At 36.3% G+C, this 14,852-nt stretch overlaps 2 protein-coding genes across 3 annotated transcripts; both read right to left on the bottom strand.

The window, feature by feature from the left end:
* Positions 1 to 2,891: 2,891 nt before the first annotated feature.
* LOC137728115 (uncharacterized) lies at positions 2,892 to 8,617 on the bottom strand. The gene is made up of 2 exons (XM_068466996.2): positions 6,281 to 8,617; positions 2,892 to 5,628 (listed from the first exon to the last, which is right to left on the bottom strand). The coding sequence occupies exons 1-2, from the start codon at positions 8,579 to 8,581 to the stop codon at positions 3,124 to 3,126; spliced, it is 4,806 nt and encodes a 1,601-aa protein (XP_068323097.2). The 5' UTR covers positions 8,582 to 8,617; the 3' UTR covers positions 2,892 to 3,123.
* Positions 8,618 to 9,312: 695 nt separating this feature from the next.
* XK-1 (xylulose kinase-1) lies at positions 9,313 to 13,171 on the bottom strand. 2 transcript variants are annotated; one of them, XM_088678756.1, is made up of 9 exons: positions 13,015 to 13,171; positions 12,625 to 12,893; positions 11,880 to 12,019; positions 11,546 to 11,795; positions 11,307 to 11,439; positions 11,033 to 11,121; positions 10,405 to 10,682; positions 9,811 to 9,880; positions 9,313 to 9,689 (listed from the first exon to the last, which is right to left on the bottom strand). In XM_088678756.1, exons 1-9 carry the CDS (start codon positions 13,100 to 13,102, stop codon positions 9,492 to 9,494), a joined length of 1,515 nt encoding a protein of 504 aa, XP_088534882.1. In that variant the 5' UTR covers positions 13,103 to 13,171; the 3' UTR covers positions 9,313 to 9,491. The 2 variants fall into 2 exon arrangements, with proteins under 2 accessions (XP_088534882.1, XP_068324752.2); XM_068468651.2 differs by having other exon boundaries at positions 11,546 to 11,798.
* Between the last annotated feature and the right edge of the window lie 1,681 nt (positions 13,172 to 14,852).

Raw genomic sequence — 14,852 nt, forward strand, 5'->3', positions numbered from 1 at the left:
ATTAACCCTTTTATTTAATACTATTGTTATTTGACGGTCAAATATAATTTATGTGAATATATGTAACTTATACAGTCATCATATGACCATTGAGATGGTGATTATATTAAATATGTGTAAGTATTATAATGAAATATTTTTTTTTTTCACATGATGACATTGAGATTAAGGGTCCATTAAACTATATAATGAGCTGATAATAATTTAGAATCGAATTATTTGTTTATAAACTTTGAATATGAGATATTCTACTTATAATTTGACAGAAATACTAGTTGCATTTTAAAGCTACACTCAAATGATTTAGTTCAATACTGCAATTTTTTTTTTAACTAACGATATTATCTACATTAAGGGAGTGAGAGAGTGGGCTAAGCCTCAAAATAGGCTAGTAATAATGTGGTTCAAATTCATTTTTGGCAATAATTGAATTAAGACCTCTCACTTACAAGTGAAGAAGAATATCACTAGATCTTAGTGCTAAGTGACAATACTGCAATAGATTAAGTACATACTAATAGTTTATAACAAATAAATACTCGAAAATATTTTACTCATTTTCACCCTACTAAGATTTTCAGATTGGAAAACTAAATACAGTACCTTACCTATCTAGTTGTCCGGTTTTGCACAATGTCATATGGAAAATTAAAATTAAAACAAAACCGAATATTAGCTGGACCGTATTGAATTGGGAAGTGATTTTCACACTTTTTTTTATTAACTTCTCATACATTTCTTTTTGTTTTTGATTATCAGATTGAACATGTTAAATAGAATAAACGGCCAAAATTAAGCAAATATTTGTAAAAGGCTAAAACTGGTGTGTGTTTATCATTTCCCTATTGAATTTTGATGGATCTTGCAAAGCTAAACCCAGAATCACGAGGCTGGATCAGGGAAAGAGATCCTCTCCAGATCTCTCCCTCCAAAGCCTAGGGATCAAGTGATCCAAGCCTTTAAAATTTGATCAAACAGCTAAAAACAGATAAAGTAAAAACTTTTAAAAACTATAATAATTTTTAGTCGTTTAATAAAATTTTAAAGGCCTGAATCACTTGATCCTTGGACTTTGAAGGGAGAGATCCGGAGGGGATCTCTTTCCTTCCGAACTATTCTATGCATATTATGCATCCTTTATTTATTTGTTTATTTTTCCCTCTAGCTTTATTTATGTATTTTTTTTCTCTAGCTTACTTGTTAGGTGAGCAAAAAGCCGATTGGACCGGGATGAAACCAATTCAAGAACTTGGGTTAGGTTTATATGCTAAAGTAATTTGATTTTGAACGAAACCGAATCAACCCCGTCATATACAGTTTGGTTATCAAACCAAACCGCATATATTTCAGCTTAATGTTATATAACAAAGGGTGGTGCTATGCAGACATCCATTATTATATGCTACACACTACTCTCAATTTCGCCTGTTGAATTGAATTGATTAAATAATAAAAATTAAAAAGGGATGTGTGGATAACACTGCTTTTTATAAATAAAAGCTTTTTTTAGTTTCTTCCATTTGTTAGTTATCTTATTCCCTCCCAAACTTTGACATCGAGTTATAAACCATGCATCTCTCTTTAAATTCCTCTTTTTTCTCGTTATGAAGTTCATCAGTACTGTTCAACACAAAATTGAAGTTCCTCTTGACTTATATATGTTATAGAATAATGAGTATTCTCTTAGTTGTTTGTTTAAGGAAAATTTACAACCTGGCAATTTACTGTATTAATTTCGTTTGGTTTGATTATGCAACTAATTTGATGTTCATAGTTTGTTTTTGTCGATTACTCGTTTTTGTATCAGTTCACTTTTTCGTGCGTCGTCAATGTTTTTGTTGCAATCTACGTACTACATATCATTTGCGTTGGTGATTTTCATTTGCCTTCAAGACTAGAGAAGGATTTGAGTAGAAAGGGTTGCTATGTAATGGTTTTTCAAACTAATCATATATTGTTTGTGTGAACCACTTGAAACGTCGCTAGAATGGCAACCTTGATACCAACTTGTCACACCCCGATTTTCAATCTTCCTTTTTCGCTTAAGGGTGTGAAAAAAATAAAAAAAAATAAAAACTACAGCTCAAGGAAAACTAGATGGGAAAAAATCCAGAGAGAAACTTTTATTCAAACAAAAGCAAATTGCATGGTACCATTACAAGAAAAGTAAAGGAAAAGAAACAACACATTCTCAACTTTTTTTTTTTTTTCACAAGGCCAAGTATAAACATTTACAAGAAGATCTTGAAGTTTCTGGACCACGGACTAAACTTCCGGTTGAAACCCTGCAACAAATTCATAAAGGGCGAGCCCTAAAAACTCAGCATGGGTCCTTTGTCTAACATATTTTATTATTACATAAGAGATAAACTGCATGGGTCCTTTGTCTAACATATTTTATTATTACATAAGAGACAAACTAACTCAAGATAAAAAAGAAAATTATATATTATCTTAATGAATATTGTACATTTTTTCAAAAACAAATTTAAAGATGATCAGACATTTGTTACTTAATATAAAGATTAATTTAACCTTGTAATTATGTAATTAAATGTTAAAAAATTGTAGGGTTCCAATTCATTGCTGTGGAAGATTTGTTTAAGTAGCAGCAACTTTTCCTAAAGGACATCACTAATGGATGGTACAAATCAAATAAAAATAACAATCCTTAATTTTTACATTAAAAAGTCAACTAGAGAGGGACTCAAGAAACCATAAAGGGTGCTTCCAGAGACCAACTCGCCACCAAGGGTTGCGAGCTGCCAGAGGCGATAGTGCTTATATGCAATAACTGAGGGGTAAAAGCTAGTTGTATTAGTCAAGCATATGCAATAATTGAGGGGGTGGCTGGAATAATGTTGCAATTGCTTTGCTGTGTTCAACAAGTGTTCAACAATTACTCCGCTGAATTTTATTTGAATGAAAGTAATCAATGTGTTTAATGAATGAAAGTAAAGAACTTGTAGTGTCATTCACATCCAATTACAATCATATCTTTCGAGACAAATAAGACGATTTTTAGAAACTAATGATGCATTTAAGGAAATTTGTTTACAAAATTTAGAAACTTGGGTTCCTACGTTTTCTGATTCGTCTGTTGAACTTGAAGGTTTTTGCAACTCACCAAAATCTAGTTTTCCAAATAGCATCTAGAACACCAGATTTTGTATTGCTTGATTCAATCTCTTTGGAAGAACCTGCTACATTAGTTTCTACTTCTGTTAATCCATCATTTGCATTTAATGGTTTTAGAAGCTCGTGAATATTACCTTCTGAAACTTGCTTTAGTGCAGCATCAGTAGTGATAGTTTCTGGAACAGACCTTGAGTTGCTTAATTTAGTCTCGGGATTAGAACTCATTGCATTAGTTCCTACTTTTGTTGATCCATCCTTTGAATCCAATGGTTTTGATAGCTCAACAATATTCTTTTCTGAAACTTGTTTTGACGTTGTATAAGTAGTGATAGTTTGACTCACTACATCAATTCCTAGTTTTTCATATCCATCCTCAGACAATTTTGTTAGCTTGCCAATATTACCTTCTAATATTTGCTTCAAAGCCATTTGAGTAGCAATAAATTCTTGAACACCAGGCCCTGCATTGCTTGATGTAACCCCTTTTGTAGAACCCGCTGCATTAGTTTCTACTTTTGCAGATTCGTCCTTTGAAATCGATGGTTTTGGAAGCTCACTCACATTTTCTGAGACTTGGTTCACAGAAGTACGAATAATGATAGTATCTTGAACACCAACTTCTGTATTGTTTGATGCAATGTCCTTGGCAGAACCCACAACATTACTTTCTACTTTTGTCAATTCATCCTTCAAATCCGATTGTTTTGGTAGCTCACCAACTTTACCTTCTGAGACTTGTTTTAAAAAAGTATCAATAGTTATGGTTTCTTGAATACCAAAATCTGGATTACTTAATGTGATCTCCTTGGTAGAACCCAGTGCATTCGCTCCAAGTTTTGTCGATCCATCCTTCAAATCCAATGCTTTTGGTAGCTTACCAACACTACCATCTAAGACTTGTTTCAAAGCAGTATTAGTAGTGATAGGTTCCACGTTGCTAGATCTTGTATTAGTTGATGAAATCTCCTTGGTAGAACCCAATGCATTAGTCTTTACTTTGTCTAGTCCGTCCTTCGAAGTTGATGGTTTTAGTAACTCACCAACATTAGCTTCTGAAACTTGCTTCAAAGAATGAGCAGTGATAGGTTCTTGGACTCCAAGTTCTGCATTGCTTGATGCAAGCTCCTTGGAAGAACTTGCTACAATGGTTTCTATTTTCGTCAGTCCATTCTTTAAATCTAATTCTTTTGGAAGCTCGCCAACATTACCTTCTGGGACTTGCTTCGAACCAGTATTAGTAGTGATAGCTTTGTGATCACCACATTCTGAATTGATTGATACAACTTCCTTGATAGAATTCATTACATTGATTCCCCTTTTTTTGGGTTCATCCCTTGAATTTGATGATTTTGACAGCCCACTAGCATTTCCTTCTGACACTTGCTTCAAACCCGTCTGAGTAATCATAGTTTCTTGAACACCAGATCTTGTATTGTTTGATGCTACCTCCTTGGTAGACCTAACTGCATTAGTTCCTACTTTAGTCGATCCATCCTCTGAATCTGACGGTTTTCGAAGCTCACCAACATTACCTTCTGAGACTTGCTTCAAAGTCATATGAGTAGTGATAGTTTCTTGAACACCAGATCCTATATTACTTGATGCAACCCCTTTGGTAAAACCCACTATATTTGTTCTTACTTCTGCAAATCCATCCTTTGCATTTGATGGTTCTGTAATATTACCAGCATTCCCTTCTGACACTGGCTTCATAGCAATATCAATGGTAGTTTCTTGGACACTAGATCTTGTATTGTTTGATGAAATCTGCTTGGTAGATTCCATTGCATTAATTTCCATTTTTTTTGATCTGTTTTTTGAATTCGGTGATTTTGGCAGTTCATCTACATTACCTTCTGAAATTTTCTTTGATGCACTATCCGTAGTGACAGCTTCTTGAGCACCAGACCCTGTGTAACTTGATGTAGTCTCATTTTTAAAACCCACTGCATCATTCGCATTTGATTGTTTTGGTAGCTCACTCACATTACCTATGGATACCGTCTTTAAACTAGATTTAGTAGTAACATCTTCTTGAACACCAGACCCTATGTATCTTGATGCAGTCTCTTTTTTAGAACCTACTGCATCATTCGCATTTGATTGTTTTGGTAGCTCACTAACATTACCCATGGAGACTAACTTCAAACTAGATTGAGTAGTTAAATTTTCTTGAGCACTAGATCTCATATTTCTTGATGCAATCTCCTTGGTAGAACCCATATCATTAGTTTCTACTTTTGTTAATCCATCATTCGAATCAAATGGTTTTGGAAGCTCATCACCATTAACTTCACAAACTTGCTTCGAAGCAGTATAAGTAGTGGTAGGTTCTTGAACACCAGATTCTATATTGCTTAATGTAGATTTAGAAGGCACTGAAGATAAATTTGTCAAACTAGGGTCTTGAACATCATTAACTTCCCGCATTTTCACATCCTGAATTGTACTTGAATCCTCTTTGGATACCAACAAGATGGAAGCCAGTTCCTAAAATATCAAAGAAGCCATGATTTAGAATCTTATATAGATTTATATAGTTTTCAGTATAAATTTCCAAAATCGAGTATAATTGTGACTTCACATGAATGTCAAACTAAATGATATGACCAAACCAAAATAATTGGTTGATATAAGAATTTTCAGATGCATAGATAGTCAAATATGCTTGCACTACAAAATGTGGATGCAGCAAACCATGGAAGGTGCATAAACATATCATGTAGTTAGACATGCATATATCCAGAATCTCTTAATATTGATAAATCAACAATACAAATTCCATGAGAGCATTATGTATGCCGCATGTGAAGAAAATTACTTGGACATGCACATCAATTAAACTGAGAAAAATAAAAAGAAAAAAAATATCGATATGCACGGATTGATGAAGCCCTCATGTACAATTAGGTGGTTTACAGAGACATTTTGCTTAGAACTTTCACTTTGATAGCACTAAAAAAGAACATGGCAACTTGATGTCAAAGGAAAAAATTGGCGTTTGACAACAATAATGGCATGTTGTAGATCATTCAAAAGGTACCTAAGTACACCATGTGATCAAAAGACATACAAACCTACAAAAGTTGATTAAGGAAACAAGTTTAAACATTCTCTAACACATAGTGCTTAGGTAACTTACAGTAAGTGGCTTGTGATCATCAAAATGCGGTTCAACCATTGATTTATCTGACCAGGATAGGTGCTTCTCCTGTTCTAATGGTGGATTTTCTTTGGAAGAAACATATTGATAACTAGAATTTGAAGAAGCTTCATTCTCGTCCAAATTCTTAAAGTGATTGGCATCCGAGTTTGAATTCAATATCAGTTTAGATATGTCTGCTCGAATGTCTGAAGAAATGGAGTCAAAGGAAAGGGCATTTTCAGATGCTGAAGGGCTTGAGTCATAGATTGGATCATAGATTGGCTCTTTATGTTGATTGTCATCCACCATACCGCTCGTAAAGTGGACTTCTGAATCCCCAAGTGGAGGTTGTGGTGAAACCGTAACCTTCATAACGAGATCACTTCTTGATTTGGAACTTGATGATCCACCTTTCCTCACATCTGAAACCTTTTCATCCACTTTTGACAATGATGACAAGCTTAACTCATCATTTATTTCCATAGGAGTAGCAAACCCTCCTGTACCCAACAAGCTTGGTTCTGAATTTTCCACTTTGCCCAATTTTATCTCTAGTTCACCATGTTGAACACTTATTTTTTCATCCTGTTCCATTATTTCCAGATAATCTACATCTTCAGATGATTGACTTCCATGGCCAACAAGATCATAAGATTGGTAAATGTTGGAGATCACTTCTACTTCTTTAGCAAAGTCTTGCTCACTGAACTTCCTGTCATCCATATTTGCTGCAGAACTAACTGATTCAGTATCATGACTAGAACTCAACTTCAAATCACTAGCATCGCTTGATTGTCTTTGTAATGAGGAATAGTTTGCTCCTTCTGGAGCTAACTGTTCTAGTACAAAAAAAGGCCTCCACTTAAACTCTTGCCTCTCTTGCTTAGCATCCCTTATGCTTAACGGTCCTAAATTGAAGCTTTCATGCCTATGAAAAAATGCTTCCTTGGGTTGAGATGTCATAAAGTATTGCTGAAAATGGTCTCCCTTGGCATGATCAGGCTTATTTTCATTTAACTCATAAGGAAAATGAAATGGGTTTTTTCTTGGCAACAAAATCGATGGAGCAGAACCAGGAATAGGTGGTAAACCCATGTTATCATATGAACTATCATATTGAAGATCAAACAGGTTGTGCCTTGTTGTCGATATTGGTGTAACATTAAAGGGATTTTCAGAACTATCTAAATCAATTAGATTCTTCTCGGCTGGTAAACTGAAGCTTTTCGTTGCTCTTCTCCTCACAATAGTCTCTAGGCGTTGGTTCCTTTCAAGCTCCAAATTCCCTAAATCCATGAGATTCTTTTGGTCATCCTCTGTCCATTTGATTGCAAATTCATCTTCCTTTCCACCATGTGCTTCTTCTTCATCACCATCATTATCATCAACCCCGTCATCTTCTACTTCTCCACCCTTGTTTCGAATATCCTCATTCGACTCATTACTGCCATTGTTACTTCTATCAGACTTAGAATCGGACTCATCATCAGCAAGCTGTGGAGCTTCTAAGTCTAAAAGAGGGCATAGCTCATCAAGGATTGGAAAAATGTCAGCGATTGATCCATCTGGTGATGAACTCTCTGCCTTCTCTAACCCATTATCTGAAGCCTCATCATCGTTAGCATCAACATCACCACCACTAAGCTCCAAGTAGTGATCACCCTTATGAGCATTAACCGAATCTCGGTTCTCATCTCCTACCTTTTGAACCAAAGAATGCCGCTTCTCATCAATTCTCACTTCCCTTGTCATGCCTTCATGCCTCGCTTTCTCCTTTTCAACATTTCGCCGGCTTTCCAACTCCTTACTATCTAATTCTCTACCCACCTCGGTCAATCTCTTCCCACTCAGAATGTTCTGCAAGCTCTCATTAATAAGTGGCATATATCCAACTGAACCTTCATAATCATCAACCTCACTACTTTCTGCAATGTCCCTAGACTTTCGCGAACGCCTTCCGGTGGGAAAGTTCGCCTCTGTCTCAACAAAAATGTCCTCCCTCGAAACTTGAGTTCTAAGAGAAGCAATGGCACGACTAATCTTCTGTTCCTTTTCAGTTTTGGGTATGTCGGACTGGCCAAAAATCAAAAGGGTCCCAAGAAGAACAACAGAGCAAGCAAACACAGGGAATGCATACACCAAAAGAGAAAACACAAAAGGAAATTCTCCATGCAGAAATAACAAGAAAAGCAGCATTCCCGCAAGAAATGGATGATTGCAAACTGATATGTAACATGTTCTGATTGAAATGCTCACATATTTCATGATCTTAACTCCAATTTTTAACACTAATCCCATGACTACTTCCGCTGAATTATAATTTTAAGCTCCAATCTGCATGAATATATGTATATATATATATAATTAATTAGACGAAACAGTCATTTGGGTACCCAATAAATCAAAATTAAAAGCAGGAAATTATGAAAAAAATAACAAAACATACCACCTCAGAAGTTGAACCAAATGAAAATTCCAAGAAAATTAGATGAAGATGGACCCAATACCTGGAAGCAAGAAATTGAAATAAAAGTTGAGACTTTTGGAAAAAAGAAGAAAAAAATGGAAATGAAAAGTGGTTGGAGAGAAAATGAAAGGACTAACCAGAAGAAGAAAATGGCACTGCAAATATCAGAGAAACTTGCATTTTGTTATTGGTAGCCATGCAATTGCAATTTTGCAATGCATTCTCTGATTAATCAATTATATTTGCTGATAAAATTATGCCTGAATTAAGAATGTTTGATGGGTAATGTGAGTGGAAGGGATGATCACTGCGAACCATGGACAACGGCAATTGAATATCCATTTTTTATTTATTTATTTTGATTATTTTGTTTTGCTTTGGGTTTGGTCGGAAGTTCAAAGTCTCACCGCCTCAAACAACGGATGCTATTCACGTAAAAGGTGCTTTTTCAGACTCAACATTGGTATTGAACCTATATGGGTTTTGACCAGATTTTTGAGTGATTACGATTAACTTCGTCAATTTTTCTATTTATAAAGTTGCATGTGATTCACACATAATATTTCAAAACGAATGCGTATTAGTATTTCATAAGTCACAATATCTTTCAAAAAGATCACGTGCGACTCGTGCAACTTTTCCACAGAGATTGTTATAAGGATATTGGATAAGTATACAATTAACACCATTAAAAGATTTTGCTTTGTTCACCACCTTCAACCAGCATAGTACCTAATACATTCATTTTTCATTGGCTCCCTTCAATGCCAATAATGCAGCTCCATAAGCAGCCTCCGTTTGAGTTGCACGACTCACCGGCAGACCGAGTACCCTCTCTCTTATCTTGGTCCATTTCTCGTTCTTGGCACCACCTCCGGCTGTGAACACTTGATCAACTTGAGTTGCTCCTAGATCCTTCAGTAAGCTGTAAGCTTTCGCCTGTTTCAGTTCACAAGTGAAGGTTTCAGTGTCATCAGCCTCTGATTTTGTTTATTATGTCTCTCATATTTCCATGGTGTTTGTTTATCAAGCTTGATTAGAGGGAAGGAAATCTCCGTACCTCTATACGCGCAATGGATTCAAGAATCCCATGCAGAAACTCCACCTCACTTTCTGGGCGTGGATGTAACCTGCACAAAGAACAAAAACTAATCTACCATCCAAAATACACCGGTGAGTTTGTTCGCAAAGACGCATGCATGTGCATAAAAGCACGTGTGAATGTGTCTTCGTGTATAGTTAGTCACAATAAAAATACATGAGATGTCTGTTTTGAGCTACATTTTTTTCTTCAGGCAGATTATGCTTCCATAAAATGTTCATTGTAGTGTCAAATGACCAAGCTGTGGAACATGATCCTATGAACATTGTTAAGCCCGATGAAGCTTAAAATGCTAACGTATATACCATGAACTTGGTGCATTCATTGTGCTCTGCTTCCAGTGAATAAACTAATGCGAACATGTAATGTTTCTAGAGAAACCATGTTATCGTGCACTACTTTTATTGCGCAAACAAATGACCAAGTTTCTGCACATTAAGGTCCAAGCTTATATGCAAAAAGACCAGGATAAATTGGATGATACTATCAAATATCTATCATAACAAGATCCATTTCTAATTTAGCTCAAAAAGTACAGACAGTACAACGTACCTAGGAGCCAAATTTGGATCTGCAACTGGAAACCTCTCGCCAACTGTTTGCAGAGGGTAGTAGTCTAGAAAAGAGGTTTCCATGGGATTAATTTGCTCGCTCAATTTCTCTAGTTGCTCATCAGTAAAAATTTGTCTAAGAACAGCTCCACCGGTATTTGATGCGCCTCCAACAAGCCACTTATCATCAAGGCGATGACTATACACTCCAAACCGCGCATCTTCAATCCTAGTGGTGCTCAGAAGTTTTATTGCGAGTGTAGAACCTAAAGAAGTGACCTATATACAAAAACTACTTACAGTTCAAAACATAAGGATCAATAGTGCTCGAGTGCATTGAGAATCGACAAAATCTCAGGAAACTAATAAATGCATCATCTGTATATGTGAAAAACAGCACTATCAAATTCAAAGAATGCAGCAAGATAGGGTTTGCAAAATATTTGAAGTGCTGGGGTGTAAATTATGGTGGAAAAAAGAACAAAGTGCGATGCGAATAGAAATTTAAGACTCAGCGCCGTGAGTCTGCCAGTATGGCTACGGCTATCCCAAAGAAAATTTTCACATCAAGAGATACGTATAATACAACTAATTTTGCGTGAGTAAGAAGGAACACAGAGAACTCGCACAGCTTTCCCAGGTTGTGTTGCACGAGCTGCTAGAAACGCTGCTATACTATCAGTGGTTCCTGTGCATACAACACAATCATTTGGGAAACCTGCAAGGACATTTTATATATTGTCAGGATAACAGTGCAGAAAGATGCTAAGACATGTACTGCATAACTTGCAGTATCTCTTCACCATTCACTCTAAACCTGAGTAAACAAGCGGTAAAAAGTTATAAGTACATAAATGTATAAAATGATGTGTCCACTGCCGGCCAAATTGCAAGAACACATACCGAGATCTGATCTTATGTCATCTTTCAAACGACCAATTGAAGTTCCAGGAGCTCTCACCGATGGTAAAAGTTGCGAATATGGCTGAGAGAGAAGCCAAGGTGGATAGGACTCAAGCTCAGGATCATAACCCACCTAAGACATGTACAAATAAAATCGCGTTATCTAAAAGTAGATATTTAATCATTTGTAGGCAGAAGATGTAAAAAAGAAACCTAAAAACGGATTGCTGAAGAACTACCTTCAGAGCATTATTATAATCAGACACTCCAAGCTTTCCATGAAGAAGCCACAACAGCCAATCTGCTTGATGTAACAAAAGTGCAGATTTTTTGTTTGAATTGTCATTCTCCCACCACGAGACAAGCTTGCACAGAGTGGAGGAACCAGAGCAGACTGTATGATTCAGAGGAGCAATAGACTTTACCGTCGGTAAAGCATCAGGGCAACTCTCATTATAGAGGAAAGGTCTACATAACGGTTCCCCTGTACTGCTGCATATTCAAATTCAAAAGCCTACTTCAAATGCGATTATACAAAAACAAGCATAAGCATCAAATCTCTAAGCTAACCACCTGTCTACAACGAGAGTAGTTGCCGAAGTCCCATCAATGGAAATGGAAGCAATAAGCTCACGGAGATGGGATGGAACGTCTTCAAGCAGCGAGAAGAGCGTCGCTTTCCATGAACGTGCCCAATCCACTTTTTCTTGACTCTTTCTAGACAATGTAAAGAAGATATCAAATACTTGGACTACAAAATATGATGCAGTAACTTAGGAAACGGAAACCAGTTCATTCTTCTTAATAATTATAAGATCCGCCATAACGAAATCCAATTTTGACCTCTGACCTATCAAATTATACACGAAAACCACCAATTCCACGTAGCTTCATCATTGTACGATATGGACAACTTTTTCTTTCTTGGTCGAAATTTTTAATAAACAACTTCTGACTGAAAATTTAATAATTCACTCCCTCCTCAACCGTTCTATATGAGAAAATCAAGTATCAAGAAACCACCACAACCCCATTACAGTACCATTCAACAACTCTAGTTCAAGCACAAGCATTGTACCAATTTTTAACGCATACACTACACTCCCTGTATTAGTCATCAGAAGAAATGATTTCGAAAATGGTTTCAAGCATTTTAGTCAAACAAAATTGACCACATGGACATGCTCTATTAAGAACCTCACTATATGCGGACTGACCGGATATTAGAGAGCGTGTCAGCAATGTGGTCAGTTTTGTGTGTCGAAATAGTGTTGCTCAAAAAACTAAAGTTTGAGAGAAATGATCAGCTGCGTAATACCATAAAAAGAGGGTACTCTCTCTTTCCATCAGCATGAATAGTCCCTCGCTTGTCGATGAGGGCAAACCTCGCCCCGGAAGTACCGAAGTCCATTCCGAGATAAAGCCGCTCCTTGCCAACTGAAACACCAACCTGAGCTTCATCATTATTGCTTCCAACAGCCATTGGTACTGTTGGACCTCTTGGCTGCCATCTCGGTCTCGCTTGCTTGTTATTCACGCCATTACACAGCCCATTTCTTGAAAATTCCGTCCGTGGACTGAACATCCCTGAAGCATCAAACACTTAACAGCTTGAACTTGATGCACAACTACTATAACTACTTGCTGTTGGTGATGAGAGAGAGAGAGAGAGAGAGAGAGAGAGAGAGAGAGGGAGAGAGAGAGAGACCATGTGTATGTGTATGTGTCGGGGATGTTGACCATGGAAACAGGAAGGAGGTTGCAGTTGCAGGATTGTAGAGAGAAGCAAGCAGCATGCTCTTGCAATTGTGGTGCTCTGTGCTTTTAGCTCTACTGGGATAAGTGACGAGGGGACGGAAGGAGCAGCCTTTCAATTGGGACTCACATGAATGAACTTGGGCCTATTTTTCGGTCCCTTTTTTGGGCCTTTGGGTTCTCCTTATTAAGTCGTTTTATTTTTCACTTTTTCTCGTAACATTTTGTCTTAAGAAAAATAATTAGTACACACCATTTTTAAACATAACGTGAAGAGAGAACGCAAAGGTATCGTTCCAATGTCAAGAAACGAATTGTAATATATAACTCACAAAATTCAATTTATTTTGAATGAGAAACGAATGTCAGCTTCTAGACTTTGTGCAAATTGAAATGAGATGATGAATTTTCATAAAGAAAACTTATGATTTCAATCCTCCCATTTTTTAGGGATTTTGAAGGGATTAAGTGAAGCATTCCAGACACAAAGTATGGAAAAGTGTCTAGAACTTCCCCACCCGGACCAACCCCAACCTAGAATAGCTAGGTGAGGAATTCGTGGTAAGAATGGGTTTTTGCTCTAGTGCCCGAAAATAAAATTCTAAAATTGTTGTACATTCTCCGTTACTTGTGTGGATAAGGCCTATGTTACAGATTATATAACTTCTTGCAATTATGCACTCTTCGAATAAGAATCCATTTTCTGAAAGATCCCCGCTTTTATGCTTTGGTGGGTCTCCAAGATCCTTTCAATGACGTATGTGTTGAAGGGATATCTATATGATTCGATCGATTGCATAAAGCCCATAGTAGCAACGGAACTAGGGAAAGTATATAGAAAAGACTATTGTTTTCTATTACATTAGCATTTTCATTAGTACTAGATTAGTATTAGTTAGTGATCTTGGCTCAGTGAGTCATACATGTTCTTCATGATTAATAAATCCATCACATAAATAAATAGATAGACATCCCCTTTCTCCTCGTTTCATATAAAATCTAGTAAATTATCTATTTCAATCCAATTATTATACCAAATGAAGCAAAGAATTCTCATGTGACAGATCACAAAAATAAAAAGATATACAAAAAACAAAGTATGGATCATTGAAGCAATACTTAATATATTTTTAATAATTTAAAATGAAAGATCTTCGATTTAGTAAGTACAATTATCTTGTATAGGATTTGATGACATGACACAATGAGATTGGACGTGGGGATCTTCTTGTTTCGGAGTATGATTCTCTCCCTTCCTATTATCATCATCTTCCATCCCTTCCTTTTCTTTTTATCTTATTCTCTATATAAAAAATTCAAAACAAAATATAGACGTAACGTAATCGCAACAGTTTAAATAAAAAAAAATAAAAAAGGAGAAAGATTAGAATGTGAGAGAATCATACTCTTCTTGTTTAAGCTATATATTGATCCGATTTAGACTGATAATTTTACGCTGAAAAGTGAAAACAACAAAAAGAAGAAGAAAATAAGAAAATAAATAAATAAATAAGAAACAATGGAGCCCACGTGAGCAAAAGGCCCCAACTGCACGTGAGTGAGGAAGGTATTTGAAGAACGTCAGAGAAAAAAGTGGGGAAAGGTGAGGGTGAGGGCGACAGGACAGCTTAGTTTTAGATAGCTTCTCTTTTCCTCAAGGTCACTCCACTCAAACACCTCTAAAAACGGGACCACACAAACACCAGAAACAAAAAGATTTTGCAAATGCATTATATTTATATTGGTTTTGGCAAATTTCAAGCCCTCCAAGAACAAATGAGTGCCAAATTA

The sequence above is a fragment of the Pyrus communis genome, chromosome 10, assembly GCF_041283825.1.
Source record: "Pyrus communis isolate YQ-2024b chromosome 10, ASM4128382v1, whole genome shotgun sequence".
In the NCBI taxonomy this organism is placed as follows: domain Eukaryota; kingdom Viridiplantae; phylum Streptophyta; class Magnoliopsida; order Rosales; family Rosaceae; genus Pyrus; species Pyrus communis.